The sequence below is a fragment of the Rhinolophus hipposideros genome (assembly GCF_964194185.1).
Source record: "Rhinolophus hipposideros genome assembly, chromosome: 18".
Classification (NCBI taxonomy): Eukaryota; Metazoa; Chordata; class Mammalia; order Chiroptera; family Rhinolophidae; genus Rhinolophus; species Rhinolophus hipposideros.
This window is the reverse complement of record NC_138064.1, coordinates 2,145,099-2,167,173: the sequence shown is the minus strand read 5'-3', so window position 1 is coordinate 2,167,173 and position 22,075 is coordinate 2,145,099. Positions and strand designations below refer to the sequence as shown.

The 22,075-nt window shown below is 42.8% G+C and overlaps 2 protein-coding genes across 2 annotated transcripts in view; one reads left to right on the top strand and one right to left on the bottom strand.

The window, feature by feature from the left end:
- Positions 1-20,218, bottom strand: part of SPMIP7 (sperm microtubule inner protein 7) — a gene marked incomplete at its 5' end in the record, with an annotated part of 28,216 nt that extends 7,998 nt beyond the window's left edge. The window contains 7 exons of the mRNA XM_081079480.1: positions 7,421-7,528; positions 9,028-9,069; positions 11,640-11,707; positions 13,414-13,552; positions 14,042-14,118; positions 14,936-15,033; positions 19,669-20,218. Coding sequence (XP_080935606.1) covers positions 7,421-7,528; positions 9,028-9,069; positions 11,640-11,707; positions 13,414-13,552; positions 14,042-14,118; positions 14,936-15,033; positions 19,669-20,218 — 1,082 coding nt within the window. The remainder of the gene's footprint in view (positions 1-7,420; positions 7,529-9,027; positions 9,070-11,639; positions 11,708-13,413; positions 13,553-14,041; positions 14,119-14,935; positions 15,034-19,668) is intronic.
- Positions 20,219-20,923: 705 nt separating this feature from the next.
- ZPBP (zona pellucida binding protein) overlaps positions 20,924-22,075 on the top strand; it is a gene marked incomplete at its 3' end in the record, with an annotated part of 45,234 nt that continues 44,082 nt past the window's right edge. Inside the window, exon 1 of the mRNA XM_081079378.1 lies at positions 20,924-21,414. Coding sequence (XP_080935504.1) covers positions 20,925-21,414 — 490 coding nt within the window. The 5' untranslated portion in view covers position 20,924. The remainder of the gene's footprint in view (positions 21,415-22,075) is intronic.

The window sequence follows — 22,075 nt, the reverse complement described above, 5'->3', positions numbered from 1 at the left end:
GGAAATCGGGCTGTTGGTGTGTGAACGTTAGAGAAAAACCCAGGTACCAGGCAGGAGGTGCAGGAAGAAGCCTCATGCTCCTTCCCAGTGTGTCGGGCTATGACTACGGGTCACGACAAAATCGGGGACAGCTGATGTTAACAAAGTGAAGGGAGAATACAGCCGGGGCGGCAGGGGAAACAGCACAAGTGAATGGCTCTCGTGGGGCTGGGATCTAAGGCGGCTGAAGGGCAGGGGAGCCCACCAAACCCAGCACCGCGCCGCCCGCCCACGCCCGACCCAGCTCCCGGACCAAGTGTGAGCCCTCTGTCAGGTGGGGAAGCCGGTGGGTCTCGGCTCAGCCACCTGCATTGCACCGCCACCCTCTGGGGTGCTCTGGGGTGATCGCAGTTAGGTGCGCGACTAATTTAAGTGGAAACACAAGATTTTAAAGCAATCAGAAATTTACAAAATAGGAACCCAGTAGGTGGAGAGTGTGAAGTTTATCCAGCACAGGCAGCTGTCAAGATGTTAAAAGAGCGGTTTCCAAACTTTGCTGCACACTGAAATCCCGTGGGGAATTTTAAAAGGCCTGACTCCCACCCCCAGCCATTCTGATTTAATTGGTTCGGCGTGTGAGCTGGGAAACGGGGTTTTCAAAAGCTCTCTGGATAATTCTAGTGTGCGCCGGAGTTTGGAATTCTTTGTTTGAGAGCTCTGTTTTCAGGTTTGCTAGAGAGGCCTGGGTGAGGGATCAGGGCTGCCCAATCTGAGGCAGTGCCCTTCAGGGTTTCTTGGAATTTTCTTGAAGAAGTGCAGCAGTGTGTCAGAGAAGTCACAAAAAACGGGGCAAAATTATTGTGTATATCTCTCCCCCAAACATTCATTTAGGCCTGCAGGCATGGTACAAAGGAAATCCCCTTCCTCTGTGTGGGAGGTGTTTTCCACTGGCCCTGGAACACCTGCACAGTTAAAATGCCTCTGAAGTCACCCCCTTCCATTAGGGCAGCTAAGAAGTCAAATGGCAGCAAACTACTTGTCCATCACGAGAAGGTCTTGGTACAAAACGTCACACAGCTATACGTGCCTGGTGTCTCACAGGCAACTGATGTCAAATGGTTTTATATACGCCATTATGATGACGGCATATCTAATAACAAACCATGAACCATTAGACTGAACTAGAGACAAGCTGCTTCAGCCTGGAAATGAAATTGGTTACACGATCAACTGCCCATTTCTTGAAAATGAAACGTGTCACCCATACTGCTTCTAAGTCTAACCATTTAACCCGTTGGCAGGACATCACAAGGGGACTTCTTTCTTCCATCTTAAGGGCAACATCGTAACCTTATATCAACAAGAGGACAGTCTGTAGGGACACTACAGACTGGCAGCTGATAGGCAACATTGTTTTTCAGGTGGAAGAAACAAACTTATTAAAGATACTGAAATGTGTAGGCTTCAAAATGGATTTCCAGATGAGTTGCATGTTCAGATTCCCACCCCCACACCCCAATTTAAAGAAAGTGAGAGAAGCAGGGGCCCATTTAAAGCTAAAAGAAGTCTCAATTTTTGTCTTTGCTGTGCGTCTCCTAGTCCTTTCAACAACTCTTGTATCCCAGGTCCCAAAATAAGCCTGAAGTTTGTTCACTGCTAGGAAAATTTGAATAAATTATTGCCTGAGTTTACAACTAATTGGTTTTGCTCAACAATGCATAACAAAATAGAAATTAAGTAACTTCAAACTATAAGAAAGTTTAGTAAATCAGTTAGAAAAGGGAGCACAGATGGTGTGTAATTAACAGCTAAATCGAAAGTAAAGAACACAGAAAACCCTGTTCCATGTAAAATGCCGGTAGAGTTTACGTGGACTAGGATTTCGTGTGCACAGAACGTCTCTGTCTGTACTGCAGACGTGACTCACACAGACGGGTGTGTGCTGGACCCCAGGCACTGACACTTACGCGGTGGTGCCCATTGAAATGCTTCCATGAGCTGACTGATTTCTCACAAGACCCTGTGTCGGTGTAGTCCTGGTATCATGCCCATTTTATAGATGCCGGACCTGAGGCTTTAGACAAAGTCTAAGCAATGTGCTCAGAGCTAACTTAGCTGCCAAGTGGCAGAAATTATTCCAAACCAGGCCTGGACAGACAGAGCCCACCTCGCTGGGGACGGCCCCCTGTGGCTCCCTGCCGGGACCCCCAGCCTGGTCAGCACGGCTCTGCTAGCTCGGCATGGACAGCATGTTTTCAGGCCGTGAATGCAAGTTCAAGTCAATTCTACTATCTTTTATTGAGAGCTATTCTGTGTCAGGTCCAGATCGAGACAGAAATCCAGCAGGCCGTGCTCCTGGCTGCATTTACATTAATGAGTAAAATGTCTAAACGTACATCTAGAGGTTTAAAGAACCCACATCGGGCAAAGACCACTAGTGCAAAGTAAGGACGGGGACATGTGAGAGACACAGAAAGAGCGTCGGGGTGACTCTCCCTGGGTACAGTGCTGGGCAGTGCAGCTTGGGGAAGAGGGCAGAATGTGGGAGGGGATGCGAAGCAGAGAGGTCCAGGCTGGGCTTCCAGCCGATGGACGGAGCTGGGCGGGGGGAGCTGCTGGGACGCCGCAGGTGGGGCCCAGCTCGAGGGGACGAGGAAGGAGGGCCGTGTGAGCTTTGATTTGTCGGCTTCTATTATTGGGTGAGAAGTCCCAGAAGGCCAGAATCATTTTGGTCATTGGACTGTGTTTCTCTGAAGTAATAAGGCATTGTGGCCCCGAGGTCTGTGCAGGAATTACGATTTTATTCTTATGATTCTCATTGTGGAGCAGATCTATTTTTTCTTCCTCTGTTCTTAGACTCTTCATCTCTTGCATTTGGAAGGGCATAGAAATAACCCAACGGCTCCGTATTAGAGGCAGGGACCACTCCCTGTTCTCCAGAGGTCACGGGCAAGTCCATGTGGGTTTAGGGCATAGTTTGCCAGGTGGACTAGGAGTCTGTTCATGAACTGAGTGATCTGGGGTCCTTACCTCATTTACTCCGGCCTCGGCTGCCTCATCTATAAAATGGGAATACAGCCTGTTCCGGCCCCAACACACTATTTTGAAAAACATGAAGCAGATGTGCGAGTTCTCCGAGAAAGCAGAAGTGTTGGGCTCATGTAAGGAACTTCTGTTCACAGCCTCATCCTTTAACCTTCTTTTAAAGGTGTAACACATCACACGGACCTCTGGGAGGCCCCCTTCTTCCATTTTGGATCTTGGTCAGCATCTGCCTGGGGTCCATGTAGACAATTCCTCAGTATTTGCAAATGCTCCATCACAGACATGACTGAGGGAAAGCAAATAAACATGGAACCATGTGAAGCCCTGAAATAAAACACTGTAACCTAGTGGAACAGGCACAGGAGGTTCCCGGTGGGTTTGGAAAAACGGGCAAGTGGTGTCTGGGAAGCACCAGGTGCGGGGCCCAAGGCGTGGGTTTGCGTGCGGCCAGCATCACTCCACCTGCTCTGTCACCTGGGCACAGCCGCTCTTGTCTCCGAACCCCAGTGTCCTTGTTGGTAAAACAAGGGGCCAGACCGGGTGAGACGCATGTTCAGAAGATCCCACGTGGCTCCAGCATTTAGTTCGGCGCAAAAGAAACGCATTTCCAGCAGCTCCCTCCATTTGTTTGGGAAAGGGCAGGGTGACACGCTTTTGGAGCCGGAATTTGCTCAGCTCTGCTATTACCCATTGAGCCTGGAGGGTGCTTCATGCCCGTGACTCACTAATTCCCAGCAGTTTGAAACTCCGTGGAACTGCACAACAGTTACTGAAAGCAAACACACTTCTCTTCAGCCTGTTCATTAGGCTAAGCGTTGCAAAGAGTGTAACTCCTGTGTTCAAGAGAAGGACACAATCAGATTTGGAGGGAGGGGGTCCTTCTGCTAGTCTTACATTTTTTGCTTGTTACAGATTGTAAGTGAGGGTGACTTTGTATCATTTTCAAAAAATCCTGAACAGTAAGTACCCTGATCTGTCAATGGGACACGTTTATTGAAGGGACAGAAAAGCTGTTTATCCTGAGCTCCAAGATTTCCTGAACCCTAAACCAATTCTCCTGTTTCCCAAACAAGTCTGAACTTAGATGTCAGAAACTTCACCGGAAACTGCAGTCATATTTTGAGCTCCTTAATTTTAAATGGTTTTTAATAGCTGGGCACACCTACCAAAGTAGAAAATATTTAAATTGTAATGAAAAAACTCATGCAACAATTCTGTGCTTAGAGATTTGTTCTACAGAAATGAATGCAAAACTGTGCAAAGTTATGTGTAGCAGTTGTTTATTCCTGTATTGTTTACAAAAATGTTAACCTAAAAACAAAGGGCCTTTCAAAGTGACAGGCGACAAGCATTTATTGATATCTGTAAGAATAGCTACTGAGGACGTACTGATTCAGGTGGAAGCCCGAATAGTGCTCCCATGAGGAACAAAGGCCACGGGTATTTCTGAGACAGGGGAGGCGGACAGTGACAACCACAGGAGGAAGACTCTGCTCTTGGTGCAGATAATGTGACAGTGACACCGATTCTAAACTGTTTTTAATTTTCACTCCGGTAGTCATCAGTCAGTCGTTGTAATATCTGCTTTCTTCTATCTTTGTAAATACTTCTTTGGGCTACAATGTTGCTTTAGGCCCCAGTCTAGAGGTTACTTCGCCGTTTTAACATTCCGAACTTTTTTGAGGCATAAGACACGCAAGACAGTTCCTCTGGGCGGCAGCTCTGACTCCACTTAAAGTGGCTCCGTTTATTACTTTTTCACAGGAAAAATGTTTAATCAGGACTTGCTCCATGTAAATTATAACATGGCCTTGTGGTGAGCATCATGCAGCCATTAGGAAGATTTTCATAACCCTGCACAATGTGAGGGAACATTTCCATTGCTTCGTTCAGCCTTACACCCCACGTACGAATAGGTACGCACACACAGCCATGTGCTTGGACGAAGCTCTACATTACAGACACTTGTGAATGCTTGGAGGGAAATTTTAGATTGGAAATATATCAAAAATATTGAATTGAAAATAAAAGATGTATTTTAGTTCTTACACTTTAAAAATATTTGAAGTATTTTTACCATGGAAACACTTGAAAGAAAAAGAAGGTGCCTTGTGAGCTTCAAATGTGAGCTTTGAAGGTGACCGTAAACAGCACAAACACTGGTTTTACTGTAAATTTATGCAATGTTTTCAGAAAATGATTCAGCAGTAGCTTCAGAACATTTATGCACTTTGACTCCATAATCCATTTCAAGGAGTCTCCCCTAATATTCCAAATCATGAAAAAGATTCATATAAAAAGTGTTTGATGACAATATTTATCATAACAAATAAAGGGAAAGAATTGTATATGTAACCTAAATGACAGTACACCTACACAAATAAAAATTATGATGAGTTCTTAATAACATTCCCCGGTGATGTAATATCAAGATGGTAAAACGTTTACATGTGGGATGATCCCAGCTATGTACATATACAAAAGCAACACTAAAAATGCATATGACAGATGAGAACATACCAAAATCTTAATAATGGTTATGTTTTTGTGTGAGTGTGGTTATAATTTTATTATTAATTTTTATGTACTATTTTCTATAATGATCAGATTCAGTTCTACAATAATTTCTTGAAAACTATCTTTTAAACTATTAGTACAATCACCAACAGTTTAAAAAACATTGAGCATGTCAGATGACTTGGTGACCAAAAAACAAAATCAATGAGGAAAATTGGAAAAAGAGTCACCTTTTAGGGAAATTGATGATTCCTTCCGTGGAACCACCCGCACTCAAGTCAGTGACCCGGACTCGGAAATGGGCTTCTGTTGAAGGGCGGGGAGCGGCAGGGCCAGGCACCCCCCAGCCAGGACCCCGTGTCATGAATTATGAGAACCCTGAAGATAATATCATGAAGGTATTTCTCTGTAAAGAAGTTAAGATGAGAAGATAGAGTCCTATTTGTTTTTTAATAGGATGGCACCCTATTCCTTTCTTGGCACAAAGTAAGTTTACTTGTTTCTGGCTTTTGGACTTCACGCAAATGACATCACATTGTACTGCTTTTTAGCTCAACGTGGTATTAGAGAAGCAGCATAATATTTTGCACAGAGATTCACATATACGTGGTAAAAGTATAAAGCACAGCAAGCCAAAAGTAAGCACAGTCTGAGAGCGATGACCTCTGGTTTGGGGCAGGGGACCCAGGCGATGAGCTTGGGAGGAGCACGCCGGTAGCTTAAAGGGATCAGTAAAAGACTATTTCTTTAGCTAGGTGGGGATACACAGGCATTTATTCTTTATTTTACTTTATGTGTTACATATGACAGTACATACTTTTGTGTCTACCCATAGTTCATAATACATTGGAAAGCATTTCTTTGTGTTAAAATGGTAAGATTATGTTAAAAATGGAAACCTAATCACGACCTGGCTGCCCTCTAGTGGCCGTGAGGCACAAGTACAGTTAATGTCTTCGGTCTTTTGCATGATCCACTCATAATCACACGTCCTTAAAAACAGACATTAACAGCAAAATGAAGCAGAACGGTGTGTTTCCGAATTGGTTCAAGTTAAATGGTAAATTTCAGATCAAATTTAAAAAATGCTGCCAGACTGCTCTTCACTGTCTTTGGAGGATGACCCAAAAGAATGTTTCAATTTGTTAGCAGGAATCTTTCATAAAACATTTCAAAATTCAAATGCGCATTTCAAAGCAGAAGCATTATTAAAATTTTACTCCTATAAAATATTTTTAAATCGGTTTATCCCCATGTCCTTCTTTTAAAATGTTTAGAATTACTGGGTTTCCCCCAAAGTAAGACCTAGCCGGACCATCAGCTCTAGTGCATCTTTTGGAACAAAAATTAATATTTTTGAGCTGATGGTCCGGCTAGGTCTTATTTTTGGGGAAACACGGTTGTTTCTCTCATGGGCACAAGTAATTTTATTTTTTTAAACAGAAAACAGTTAACATTTAAAATACCACTGTGATTCACACTATAGCTTTGCATGAAATCTTCTGCATGTTCGTCAATTGTTACAGAAACCGATGGTCCCATATCCACGACGGTTAGTGTCTCAGTGGCATACTGGAAAGAGCACAGGACTTCACCTGACAGCGGGTGTCCTATGAGTCCTAGGAAGGTGTTTCCAAGCCTCAGTATCCCCACTGGTAAAAGTAAATACGTGTCCATATCAAGGCACCCAAGGTAGTCAGTGCCCAAAACTGTAATGTCCTTTGTGACAATCTACAGTTATTTCAAGAAACAGGTATCTTCCTTCTTAAGCTAGGTTCAATAGCAGGCCATTGTTAGTTCCTTAATTAATAACAAAGCCCATCACCATGTTTCATCCTTAATGATAAAGGGAGGGGGGGTAACTATGAGAGGAACTCACCGGCTTGCGTTTGTGTGAAGAATTGTAGAGTTCCGAGGTTTGGCCAGAGATGTGAGGTCCCCAAAAGGATTGTCAATGTCTTCAGCATCTGTGGACTGCACATAACCACTGTCAGGGCGAAAAGAAAAGAAAACATATGTCTCCTTATAAGAAACAGAGAAGAACTAGGTAAACAATGTCCTGACTTCCAAAAGAAATTCCATTTGCCAAAATAGATCAAAAACAGAAAATGCAAAAAATAAAAGGAGGGGGCAGCATGATGATGGAACAATTTGCCTTAAAAGAAAGAAGAAAAAAAAGAGACTTTCTCTTTTCCAGAATAGGAGTTGCTAGGCTCTTGTGATCTTCAGTTTGGGCCAGAGTGAGAGTAACAGCTGTTTTGTGCTTTTGAGCAAAGGAACAGGCTGACTCTGCAGCTCTGGGACAACGGGTTCACTGGCTGCTGGAGGGTGGCCTGGGGCAAGGCACAGGCTGGTATGTGCCCGAGACAGCCGATCTCCTGTGGAAACCTGGGCAGATGCCCGGGATCCTGGTTGTTTCTCTGGTTGTTGCTGGGCAGCAACGTGCCTCAGGGGCCTGAGAGAAAGCGTAGTCTGTGTGTCAGTCAGAGTGTCCTTGGGGTTGCTTCTGTGGCCATTGGTAAAAAGACTAGTCAACTCTGTCATACATCAGAAGAGGCAGCAGTCATGGGGGTGGGACAAAGACGAAACGGCCTGAGCCGCTCCATTGTCTTGATTTCCTTTGTTCCAGGGGGCTATGATCCTAGTGTTGTGATCCCCCGAAATTCCTATGTTGAAGTTCTAATGCCCAAGGAGATGGTGTGAGGTGGTGGGAGGTGTGGAGGTCGTGAGGGAGCAGCCATCATTCATGGGATTAGAGCCCTTACAGAAGGGTCCCCAGGGCTCCCTCACCCCTTCCGCCATGTCAAGATACAGTGAGAAACCTGTGACAGCGGAGGGCCCTTCCCCGAGCACGCTGGTGCCCAGACTCCAGAACTGTGAGAAGCAAACGTCTGTCGTGTCTGAGCCACCCAGAGTGTGGGATTCAGGCTGTGATCACTGCCTGACGGACCGGCACACAAGTTTCTTCCTCCGTCTAAAGCAGAATAGACTCCTTAGTGGTGGACGCCACGCTCCTTTGCCCCCCACGGAAAGCCACACTGAAGTTGACACACCCGGGAGGCTACATTTCTGGCACGTCAGCGTTGGTGAGTGCATCGTATTTCCCGCAGCACAGATAAGTCTTTCTCGTGGACAACACCCTATCCTATTAGGTTGGTGCAAAAGTAATTGTGGTTTTTGCAATTACTTTTAAACCGCAATTACTTTTGCACCAACCTAATATTAGCATGCAAGGTATTTTATTTCATAGAATAACCAGTTTGGGAAAACATAAAAATACCACGCCCCTGTCTTTTATTAAAATCTTTAACAAATCTTTGATGAATATCCTCACGTCACACGGGTACTGTGCTAGGAAAACTTTAGAAATCTGTCAGAAAGCATCAATTGTAGTAAAAAGTGAATTACAAACAGGAGTGAGTTGAAAGTAACTACAATTTAGGTGTAAATCTAGTAATTTCTAAAACATTAAAAAACATTACGTACGTGTAGCGAGGAACGTATTTGCTTCGAGAACTTGGACTCACACTGAGAAAAAGAAAAAAAATCGGGGCAATTGAGTTATTCACATCAACTAAATAAACATCACATCATTACAGTATTCCTCTTATTAAAATAACAACAGCAAAATCTTCAGAGACATCTCATAGGAATTGGCCTCCAAAAGTTTGGAGTTTTAAACAGAAAGGATTTCAAGAGGTAGTTTTAAGTGAGAACAAACGCCCCCAAACTCGCACGGACGCGTTGTCTGTTGACTGTCATGCTTTCAGCGCTGCCTCAAACCTCTCCTAGCGGATTGTTCTTTTGCTTCCTCAGAGATTAGACGTGCCATAGGCAGCGAAGCTGATGGGCCCGTTTTCCTAGACTTTCCGCACTTGAGCGGGTCTTGCAGGCATCCAGACGACCTGTCCAAGACGCAGAGGAAGTCGCAGTGCTGCAGGCTTCAGTGGCTTCCCCGAGATCCCAGCGATGACAGCAGTCCCAGGCGCTCCAGGTTTATTTTGTGTTTTCCCTGCTCCAGCTCTAGAATCAGCCATTTCTCCAAGGATCTCAAAATTTCTTATCCTGGAGAAAAAATCAACATCTGGGTGCCAGATGTGCTTGTGGCTGCTGGGCTGGCCCTCTCCTGGGCTTCTCAGTGGATGGACATGGACGTACACACCTGTGTATATCTATAGACACGTTTGTACCTGCTCTGTACCTATCAGTACCTATCTGTACCGTCAGTACCTATCTACTGAACACGAGTTCAGAGGCTAGCTCCTTATGTAATACAGCACCCCGGGGTTCATTTTTGGCCTTACTCATTTGTTATTTCTTTCTCTGACCCGTGAAACCTGCCTCCCATTACCTACCAAATACTCACTTTTTTGTTCAAACCTAGTATGAAATAACTTTTAGAATTGCCAAACCATTTTCCTGTGAGGAACACATTTACCATCTAGAGTATGATGCGGATTTATATACAGTTCTTTTTGTCTTTAGCATTACAGTATTCAGTCAAAATACCATTTCCAAATTTATTTAGGACCACTCCTTTTCCCCTATCCACTAAAGGGTAGTTATGTCCTTTATTTGTAACACAGACTCATTGTGACAATCGGCATTTCATCCTGGATTCCCCCGACATGCTGATATTCATTTGTTTATTTATTTTTCACGTTGCATTCAGTCAAGTTTCCTCTTCATGGTGTACAGTGCTATGGGTTTGACAAATGCGGGGTCCTATGGCCACACCATAGACTCATACACAGCAGTATGAGTCTATGTCCCCTTATAGGCTCTTTGTATTCAAGCCCTTCCTTCTGCCCCAACGCCTGGCAGCCACTGGTGTATTCCCACCCGTGTAGTTTTGCCTTTTCCAGAATATCATACAATGGAATCATACAATATGTGACCTTTTGGGTCTGACTGCTTTCACTGAGCAAAATCCATTTAAGAATCCCCACGTTGTGTGTTGCATTTGTTCTTTCTCATTGCTGAGCTATGTCCATTGCACGGGTGTACTCTGGTATGTTTATCCAGGGCATGCTTTTCCATTCACGGGTTGAAAGACATCTTGGTTGTTCCCTGGTTTTGGAGATTATGAATAAAGCTGATAGAAACAGTTGCATATAAATTTTTGTGTGGGCTCCTGGGAGGAACATTTGCATAGAGGGAGGCTCCTTGGTGAGCGGTATGCTCAGGAGTTCTGAGAAGTGGTTGTTGGCTGTACTCACTTAGACATTTAGCTTTTCATTCATCAGATGACTTACCACTAAAAAATAAACGCAACGGGTCCATACAAACTGGAAAAAAACTTTATCACCTGGGTGAGCTATTTGCTATGTTACCAGATGATATTTAAACAAAAAGAAGCTAATAAAGTTATGCATTAGCACTCACATAATATTAAGAGTATCAATAATTTATATCTTTATTCTCTTAAAAGATATTTGAATGGGATTATCAACAATTTCACTTGTATTTACAAGGATCTTACATTTTTGAGTGTTTTAATATTTTATTAAACTTATTACCATTCAATTTATATATTGGAATCTATTGTTTATATTGGGGTGTTTTATACATTTGGCAAAACCATCTTTTAAATAATCATTGTCAAAAATTTTACACATTATTTTTAGAATATAGCTCAATGAAATCTAAGTTTGCTGACAAGACCCAATGTTTTTCTGAGTATCACCACTATGTATAATTCCAGATCCAGCAGTTAAACTTGATTACAATTTTTCATATTTCCATTTCAGTATTCTTTTTTTCTTCTAATAATAAAACAATTATTTTTAATGCGCAATTTACACTGGTTTTATTCAAGTGGTACAATTTTGAAAGCTTTGGAAAATATTATTTATGATACTGTTTTTCACTAACTGAAATTTATCCAAAACTCTCATTAATGTTGCTAAGGCTAAATATTTCCTCTATTTTGCAATTAACTGTGGATTAGGTAAATATAAAATTAAATGTACAAGATGCTCTTGGAGGATGTCCCCCTGCCCCCTCTCTCCCACCATGGGCTAAATCATTGGATTATTAACGATAAGCATGTGATAGTGGAAAATCTAGTGATGGGAACATTAGGAGATAAAACTTACAAATTAATTGGTTTGACCGGTGCCAAGAACGATCTTGTTTGAAATCTGTCCCAGAGTCCACCAACCATCTAAAATCATCAAAATGAATGACAGATATTTAATGAACAAGTTACTGTAATTTCTAGTATACAAGCTCCAGCACTCTTAACAGTGCTCTCAGCATCAGAGGCAAGCCTCAGGCTGGCCAGGAAACACACTCCCTAAACACATACAGTGACTCTGGGGTTCGCTCTGGAGCTCCCTTGGCCTCTGCTCTGCTCTCAGACCCTGGATCTCACTTTGCTTTCTCATAGCTGGAATCTGCCTCACTACCCACCTCCTTCAGAAAGCAGCCCTTGTAAAAAGTCTGATTTTGGTTTTCGTCCCAGAGGCTGTGGTCAGTTGGATCTATGTCCACCCACCCTTTGCAGCCCCAGGCTAGTCCCCCCTCCAGCCCAGCCCACGTCCAGAGCTTTGAGCCTCACCTTGCCTGGAAGGACTCTGGATACTCGTATCTTTTCACACCAAAGTATATTTAATAAAAGGACCAATTTTTGCAAGATATAATACTTTCAGGTAGTTGAGAGATCCTTAAAAAATAGTTATAAGAATCCAGGCATGCTTTTATCCATTAATTGATTTTAATTTCTATGTGAAAATCCCATAATGAGACTCTATATTAAAACTGTTTTTCCTCTTATTACCACTTTTCTCTGTAAAAGCTAAAGAAGTTTTCAAAACAATGTTGGCTTCTTAAACTGTGATTCATGAACCTCTATGGGTCCATGCTTATAACCGTACTTCAATGTAATTGATTTCCTCCTCAGTCCTATGGATTTTATAAATTAAAAGAAAGCTCACTATGACTAGCAGTCCCAGAGCTCATCAGATTTCTAAGAAATGAGACATGGCAGAAAAGGATGAGGGCATCGGTAGGAGTAGCTTTGCAAGCACAGGCAGTGAGTGTGGGGGATCAAAGAGACACCTAGGATAAGAGCTGAAGGATTCCTGGGACTTAACCTGGAAAAAGCAGTAAGGAGGGCAGTGCAACAGTATTTGCGAAAGACCCGGCCTGAGGGCCAGGGACAAGCCCAGCACACACTGTGCTGAGATGCAGTGGGGTGGGGGCTGTGCCGGGGTGTGTGGAAGAGCAGTAGGAAGGCACAGGGCGGGGCAGGGATGGAAAACTGGGGGTGCCGCAAGTCGGGGGTGTAGGTTCTGCTTTATAAAAAGTGCTGCGTTTCATCAGCAGAGGAACATGGAAAGATGTACACTTTAGGAAAAGCACCCTGCATTGCGTGGACACAGTAATCCAGACGACAAATTCCTGATGTTCAAAGATGAAAAGATTGGGCCTCTCCATGGACAACTAGGAATGCTTTGTTTTCTACATAGGAAGAGCTCTGCGATTCATGGATTCTCCCACTCTGTCTCCAAAAGCACAGAGGTTAAGTTCTAGATTCAATTTCAAAACTTGTTTCAGCATAGGTTCTGTGGTGGGATAGTAATCAGTTATCTGTGTCTTCATTATTTACTCCTTCGTTTACAATTTTTAAAAATAAACAGTCAGTGCAAATGACCTTTGAGAAAGAGGTAGTCTTAAATAGTGTTTTTAAATTTTAATATGGATAATATTAAAGTATTTGAGGTCACTGATGACTTTTATGATTATGGTATTTTCAATTCTGTAAACGTACATTCTTTCCATAATTTTTAAGCACAAAATAAGTATTATAGTGACTTAAAGTTTTAAAGTTCAGTAATAAATATGTTGTTTTCCAGGGTGTTCTCTGACCTGAGTTATTGTCGGGACCCTTTCATATCTTTTCAACGTAAAACACTGTGAGACGAGGTCGGCAGCTTTTTCCATGGTGGTTTCTTCTGGATAGGGTTTTGGCGGTAGCATCTTGTCCCAAGGAACATGTTCGTAAGCTCTATGAAATTATTAATGACGACATTTTATGAAAAATACATATTCAATTGGTGCAGTTCACAATATCATTCATTGTGGTAGGCAGAATTCTGAGATGTCCCCCGAGATTCCTGCCCCCGGTGTACACACCATAGATAATCCCCTCCCCTCAGGTGTGGCCAGAGCAAGTGGATGGGATGGGCTATCACTCCCGTGATACTTTGTATGGCAACTTTATATGGCAAAAGGGATAGTCCGGCTAGGTCTTATTTTGGGGGAAGCACTGTATGTATTGTATTGTGTGTTCACCACCCAAAGTCAATTGAGGATAAAGGGGGTCAAATATATGACCTATTTATTTTAGCAATCAACATGAGTAACTAAAAACCTGTATCTGATGTTCTCTGAATTTCCCATAGGATCCAGGATAATGTACATACAAAGGGGATGTATTATTAAAGATAAAATAAATATATTTGAAAATCAAAATTCCCTTGGGAAAAATGCTTACTTTTGTGTAGAGGATTTATAAAATGAGTCCTTTGCGTTATACTTCTTGTTTGGTTGTAAAAGTGGTTCTCCATCACCCTAGGAGGCATAAATAATATTATGAGTATCCTAAAAACCATAAACACATTCACTTTAACTGTGAATTTTATGGTGTGTGAAGCTGTTTAAAAATACTCTTTTCATATCTGTGAATCCTTTGGGATGTCTTCAAGTAATTTAAATATCTAGGGTTTAGAAACTATAAAATGCACATAGGAAAATGATTAATAATATAAACCTTAAATTCAGAAAGGTATCTAAGTTTAAATTTTGGTTTCATATCTATGTGGTCAAAAGCCAGTAACTTAACATCACCGGGCTTCAGTTTTCTCAAATAAAATGGGGATAACAAATACTATCTTGTCCAGAACAGGGACTGAAACAGGATTTTTGGTCAAGTAATATATTGTGGGGTTGTTCTAGGTGAAGAGCAGGAAAGGATAAGGAATAGATGCTGGTAAGAATGTGGTCTCAGCTGGAGACTGGCTTTGGTTCTCTCAAGTCAGTCAGTCGATCATCGACCAATGTCCAGGGGACAGTATGGGAGGGTGCGGTCCTCCAGGCTGGTGGCTGTCAGCCATATCGGCTGTCACTCACTGCTAACGGAGGGGGTGCACTTGCCAGTAATGGGAGTCTGGGTTGGGCGCCACCAGCGTCTACTACTCGGTCATCCCCTTGAGTATAGTTGTAGGGATGACAACATAATGATGATGACAGTGAAGTCTGCACAGTGCCTGGCATGTAAGACATATTTTATACATGGCAGCTATTTGTACAAGGCTCAAAATATCAAATACACAATGACATAAATTAATTACAAACATTGTATTATACCACCCAGTTGTGAAAACCTTACTGTACACGTTGCTTCCTCATCAAATGTGTATGTGTGATTTATCAAGCATCCTTTATGGGGAGACTGTAAAGGAGCAACTTTCACTGGGCTTGTCCAACCTGAACACAAAAATGTAGGTGCTGTCAGTTAGAAACGCAACAAACAGTTCTTCTTTCAAAAGAAAAAGTTCCTATTAGAAAGCTAAAATGTGTGGTGTCAATTGTCCAATTCTAACAATTTTTCTCATCTGTGAGAACAGAACAGCTCAGGAATTTACATGTCATGATTATCATAATAGGGTAGAATTATTTTTTATTTATTACTCATTATAGGAAGAGACCTGTTGGGTACGATGGATCTGTGTTTGTATGTATAGACATGCTGGGGATGGTGGGGACCAAAGGAGTCTGGTTACTATGTAGATAATTTATCTAATGATGAATTAGAAGAACTAGGAGACTATCAAATACAAAAGCTACCTCAACAAATATTTACTACACCATAAATGGAAGGAGAAGAATATATAAAGATGAAAAATGGGGTTCCTGTTTTTGAGGTGTTCATGAACAAACAGGCAAGGCAGACATATAAGTAGATAATTTCAATATAATGCAGTGACTGTAATAAGAGTTGAGCTCTGAGTGCTGTGGGGGTGCAGAGGAGGAAAATCTAGTTCGGCGAGATTGTGGGAAATTAGGAACATCTTCCGAAATATAACACCTGATCTAATCTTGACAATTGAGTAGGATTCGGTAACAAAGTGAAAGGAGAGGCAGGACAGTCACTCCAGGTGGGGAAACAGTGCACCCTGCCCTGTGAGGGCATCACAACTTTTATAAGAAATTACAAATTTGGGTATAGCTGCATCGTAAAATGGCCACCAGAAAATGGTGGAAAATGAACAAGAGCGGTAAGCTGGAGGCAGAAAACGAAGGCCTTGGACTTAACCTCCAGATAGATTGTCCTTGCAAAGCTTTAATCAGAGTTGTATAACTTTGGCAAATTCCTCTGATTTGGACAGGGAACTTGTGTAGGTGAAGATTATGGTCATACCTCTGGTAGTTTCCGTAAGAGATACTTTCTCCCACCCCATGAGGGCTTCTAATTTCATTTTCTACTTCTTAGCCTTGCCCCATAAATTGGCAAAATTCAGGAGTTAGGTGGACAGTGCAGAGATATGGAGGCACGGGTGAGATGGATTGTGAGAGGGGTTTGGGATAACAGAAGCACCATGGTCACTGTGGATACCAATCTGGTGGAGCTCCATAACAGACTCCAGCAGCTCTCAGGGCTTCTGATTCAGGTGCCAGTGTGACCTCATGGAATACTTGACTCCTCCAAGCCTCATTTTCCTCCCTCTAAAGATTGTTGTCAGAGTTGTGAAAACAACAATTAAAGTATTTGAAGAACTTGGTAAAGTTTCTGACATATAGCTTAAGTGCCTGACATGTTTATTAGACATTTATTATCAATTAGTGGTTGTAACATTATTAGTATCAGCAATGTAGCAATATCATTTTCATTACATTGATGGTGATTCAGTCAATATTTGACCAAGATGGGATTGCAGATTAGTGCAGCCACTATGGAAAACAGTACGGAGGTATCTCAGGAATCTGAAAATGGAACTACCCTATGATCCAGTAATTCCACTCCTAGGCATCTACCCGGAGAAATCCAAAACTCCAATTCAAAAATCTGTACGCACTCCTATGTTTATTGCAGCACTTTACACAATAGCCAAGATATGGAAACAACCGAAATGCCCATCCGTAGATGACTGGATTAAGAAGCTGTGGTACATTTATACAATGGAGTATTACGCAGCCATAAAGAAGAAAGAAATCTTATCATTTGCAGCAACATGGATGGATCTAGAGAACATTATGTTAAGTGAAATAAGTCAGAAAGAGAAAGACAAGTACCATATGATCTCACTTATATATGGAATCTAAAGAAAAGACTATGTGAATGAACTAATCAGAAACAGTTTTGGGGACACAAAGAAAAAACCGAGAGTTGTTAGATGGGTGTGTGTGTGTGGGGGGGTTGGGGATAAGGGGAAAGGTGAAGGGATTTGGAAGCAGCTGGTAACCACAAGATGGCCTCAGGGTTTTTTTGAAAATTAATTTGGGGAAGGTATTCAATAATGTTGTAAAGATTTTGTTGGGTATCCGATGGACATGCGTCCTATTTGGGAGACCACCTCAGGGATACTGTGGATACCTGATCATGGCATTGTACACCAGAAGCTAAACATTAATGAATGCCAACTATAATTTTATATATATAATGTGATGTTTCAGTGTGAGGTCGGAGGGATAGTGGATGGGGGGAGGGGGGTTCACAGTGTGAGGGATATAAATGATGAACGTCTAAGTATTACCTTGTCTTGTACACCTGAAACTAATAAATAAATAAAAAAATATATATTTGACCAAGAAATTCATGACAGGATCTGCAAAGGGGACTGCCAAGGGAGGGATGGGGAAGTAGAGAAGCCTCTGTGGATTTAGAAGAGGAAGTCAGAGAGATTAGGGGGTGAGAAGGCCTCTGTACACTATTGGTAACTTTGAAGATAAGGAGGCTATGTGAGAAGGAACCTGGGTCATCCTTAGAAGTCGAGTCTCCATGGCTGTCATAGAGCAAGGAAATTGCACTTCAGATTCAAGGAATTGGATTCTGCACAACCTGAATGAGCCCGGAAGTAGATTTTTCTGCAGACCCTCCAGATAAGAGCCAAACGCACACCTTGATTTTGGCCTTGTTAGATGCTGAATAAAAAACACAGTTGAGCCTGCCCAGACTTCTGACCCACAAAACTGTGAGCTAATAAATGGGTTATGTTTTAAGCTGCTAAGTTTGTGGCATTTTGTTATAGCAGCAAGGAAAAATCAATTCAGAGAGAGGTGAGAGGTCAAGGAAAAGTGAGGGAGCGAGGGCTGAAGCCCGTGCTCATCTTGGTTTTTAGAGTAAGAATAATTCTGTATGTGACACAGCTGGTTTTTAGAATAAGAATAATTCTGTATGTGACACAGCAAGGCCTCCAGAAGAGTATCATGCCAATAGCAGCAGCATGGCACTTTGTGGTATCCATCTGACCTGAAAACATTCTAGCATCTGCTTTGAAAAAAAGAGGAATGTATGAAAACAACAAATTTAAATTTTTATTTTAAGCCAGAGTAGAAGAAAGGAAACAGGACAATGAATTACAGCTATACAACTCAGGGTCACCACATTTACACCTAACTGTGAGGATGGCCTTGCCTTTATCTTGTTTAAGTATCTACTGCTGCAAAACAAGCAACACCCAATCCTAGTATCTTAAACAACGACTTATCATCCCAGGACTCAATATCTAGCTGGGGTGTTCCATGTCATGTGGCATAGCTAGATAGGAAAAAAGGTCCAAAATGACCTCACTCACATGGCTGCCCAGTTAGGGTTGACTATTAGCTGGGAGTTCAGCTGGGCCTACTAACCAGTACATGTGTGTTGTTGTTGTTTTTTCTTATGGGCCGAGGTTGGGTCTTTCACAAACAGTGACTGAGATTGCAGAGGAAGAATCCCAAGGGAACCGATCCCAACGTGCCATTCCTTACTAAGCCTCCACTTGCTTCATGCTTGCTAATATCTTACTGGCCCTATGTCCAAGCCAGAATCAATATGAGAAGGAAACAGATCTCATATCTTGGTAGGAGGAGTGGCAGGCACACTCAGAGAAGGGATGAATTGCAGAGGGCCACTTTTGGGACCAGCTATTAAATAACTCTTCTTCATAAATCACAATATTACTTCATCATTTCCATGCCACTGAACAAATATCAAGTCTTTTGTCAAGGAAAACACTGTAGTATAATATTTCCTTACTTATTAGAGATTTAACATGCTTAAAATTTGATCCCATTTTTACTGTTAGTGGATTTTTGTATGTAACCATGAAATTGTATGAGTTTTCAAGGGTCTGCCATGAACATCATTTTCCCAAAGGCCCTATTTTTATTATAAAAAATGTCCATAATATGGTGCTTTTTAAAGAAAGAAAAAGCCATGTTATAGAAAAAATATTCAAAGACTAGTCATTCTGTAGATCATGTTTTCTTATTCATGTGTTTTCTGTCCTCTATTGGTTAGAGATAGGTTTTCTTAAACAATTATAATACCCTTTGTTAGTGGTTTTCTGAGTTTTCTTCCTCAATATGGCTATAGGTAGGTCAATTTTATTTGATATTTAAAAAAAAAACAACTGTAGGTTTAGTTGATTTTTTTCTGTTTTTCTGTTCTCTGTTTTATTTTATTTATAATCATCAAACATCAGAACTTCAAAATATATGATGGAAATACTGACAAAACTGAAGAGCGAATAACCAGATTTATAATTACAGTAGGAGACTTCAATACTTTATTTAAAATAATGGATTAAACAACCTGACAAAGATTGGTATGAAAATAGAGGACTTCAACAACAGCAATTTGACCTAAAGAATATATACAGACCACTCCTCCCAACAGAATACCCAAGTAAAATACACATTTTTTCCTCCTATGCACATGGAACAATCCCTAGAATATATTATAGGGCACAAAACAATAAATTTTAAAGGACTGAAATAACACATACTCTGATCACATGGAATGAAACTAGACATAAAATGGAAATAAAACTAGACATCAGCATATGAAAATTAAACACTATACCCCTAAATAACCAATTGAATATTTAAATATTATAAAGCCCATGCTACTTTATTTACCTCCAAGTCTTGCTCTGATTGAAATGTCTGGTATTGCCCTGGAATTCCATTTCCTGTTTTGTTTTAGTTCTTCTAATAATTTTGTTTGCCTTTTTAGTGTCGTTTGAAATCCTGTATCTGGCCTAGGAACTCGATGTTGAGGTTTCACGTCACTATAATCCACCAGGCTTGGTATTGTTCTGCCAATGCCAGGCTTTAAATCAGCATCACCACCGGGACTCAAAAATCCTGAACAGGGATCACCTAAGGGTACATCATCACGAAGTGGAAATAATGGATAATCTGGCCCATACGGTGGGGGATAAGGGTAGTGTAAATGATAGTCTGGCAAGACCGAAGGGGGGTAAGGGTGAAATTTAAGAAAAGTAGGGTTGCATTTCTTTTCAATTCTGCCATAATCATGTCTGTCCTCAACTCCTTTCACAAAAGGCATGTTCATTTTTCTTAAGAGATAACAGTAGTGTGGATAATCTATATTCTCAACAGCCTTTGTTCTTGAAAGAATGGACCGTTCAGAGATACTTATCTTTCCAGGTGAATCCATATCCATAGCCTTTCTCTTTAGAATTGGATGACTGTTTCTGCTGACTGTTTTCTCTTGAACTACAAAACTCTTATGTCCAATAGTTCAGAATTGGTTAATTAAGCATAAGGTTATTGATATGGCCCTCTAAATGTCAACAGTGTGTTGTTGTTTTTCTCCCAAGTATTTTTTCGCCACCAAAAGAAGTATAAGGCAGTAACAGACCAGGACAGAAAAAACAAAACAGAACAGAGTCCTTGTTGCTTAGCAACAACTAGAACTGTACCACATTGGGTCACTCATTTCTTGCTATTAAAGGAGACAATACACATTCTTATTAGGCATTTTTGGCTTCAGTTGCTGAAAACTTCATTCTTCCATGTAGTTGCACCAACTGGATAAGATTTCGTTCTGTTGCAGCTCTGTTCCAGTTCAATAAATCCTTCCAGCCGCAGAAAAGCAGCGACATGATTCTTTTTAAACACCTGCTGGCTACGTAAAGGTCCTGGTGGGCTGACGGGTGGTTTTACACATTTTTCTGAAGCGAGGTGATAAAAGACTATCTTCCAGGCTGAGTGTTGCATGAAAATCAATTCCATCTAGGGCTGTTTCCTCTGTTCTTTCCACTGAGCTTCCCACTGGGGTCCAAGCCCTTCCTTTCCGCCTCAGTTGGCGCGCACTGCACTTACCCCCCAGTTGAGTTCCACACACCCATCAGGTCCCAGGAGCTGCCATGGGGAGATCCAGGCAGGCCCGTGAAGGCTGGCGTGTGGTAACTCCATGCTCACGACCTGCTGTTCCGGGTGGGCCCCAAGCTGAGTCCCCGCGGGCCAGCAAGGCGCGCACGCCAAGTAAAGGCTCGGGCTGCAGGCCCGGCTCCAGAACCTTCCACGGGTCCCTGGCCGGCATCGCTCCACGGGGAGTGCGAGACTCCCTTCGCGGGCGGCCTCACCTGCCTGCGGCGCCCCGACCACACCCGGCGGAAGTGGCGCCCCTCCTTCCGGCCGTCCTTCCGGGTCGGCCGCCCGCCAACTTCCGGCGGGCAGGTGGGCGCGCGTTGCCTAACGACCTTCTGAGCCTACGCTCGGCGGGTGGCGGCGGCGTGTGGATGGAGGCGCCGACCCCAGGCCGGGCGCGGCAGGGCCGGGCCGCGGGCCCCCCGCTCTCCCGGGCCGCCGTCGTCCTCCTGCTTTGCGCCTTCGTGGCGCCGGCGTCCCCGTCAGGTGAGGCGCCGGCGCCGGCACTGCCGCCCGGGCTGCGCCGGCTTCGGCTCCTGAGATTGGCTGTGTCGGTGTCACGTGCCCCTGCGGGTCCGGGACGCACGTACGCGCTGATCCTGGCAGCAGAGGGGCCTCTGAGAGGAAACGGTGCGGAGGAGCCTGCATTCACACAGGGCAGCGAATGGCTGGGGACGCTAATGACGTGTCGACAGAAGAGGTCATTACAGCACCCACGGCTCGAGGTTCAAGTTCGTTGGCCGCTAGCACACTCCCCGGTCGCCCGCGAGTCATTGCCCGCGTCACGTGATGTGCGGTCCTCACTGGGACAGAGTTTCCGGAGGAGTGGGCGTCCGTGGTCCTGCAGCGCCATCTGTTGGCTGTACCTCCACATACAGGGGAGACTGCGATTCTCAAGTTTTGGCGTTTTGCTGCCGCCATTTGTTTCCTCCTTTGCATCCAGAGAACCAAACTACGTGTCCATCCTGTTCTCAAAATATATTTAAGATGCTGATGACCAAACACGAAAGTGACAGTTTAATGGAATTGATATCATTTAACTCGAAGGGTTTTGGCTGCACTGTTTTGTCTTCAGATGTTAGGCTTTAAAAATAATAATAATAATAAAGTTTCTCCAAGAGCTGAATAATATAAAGCCAAAAGAGAT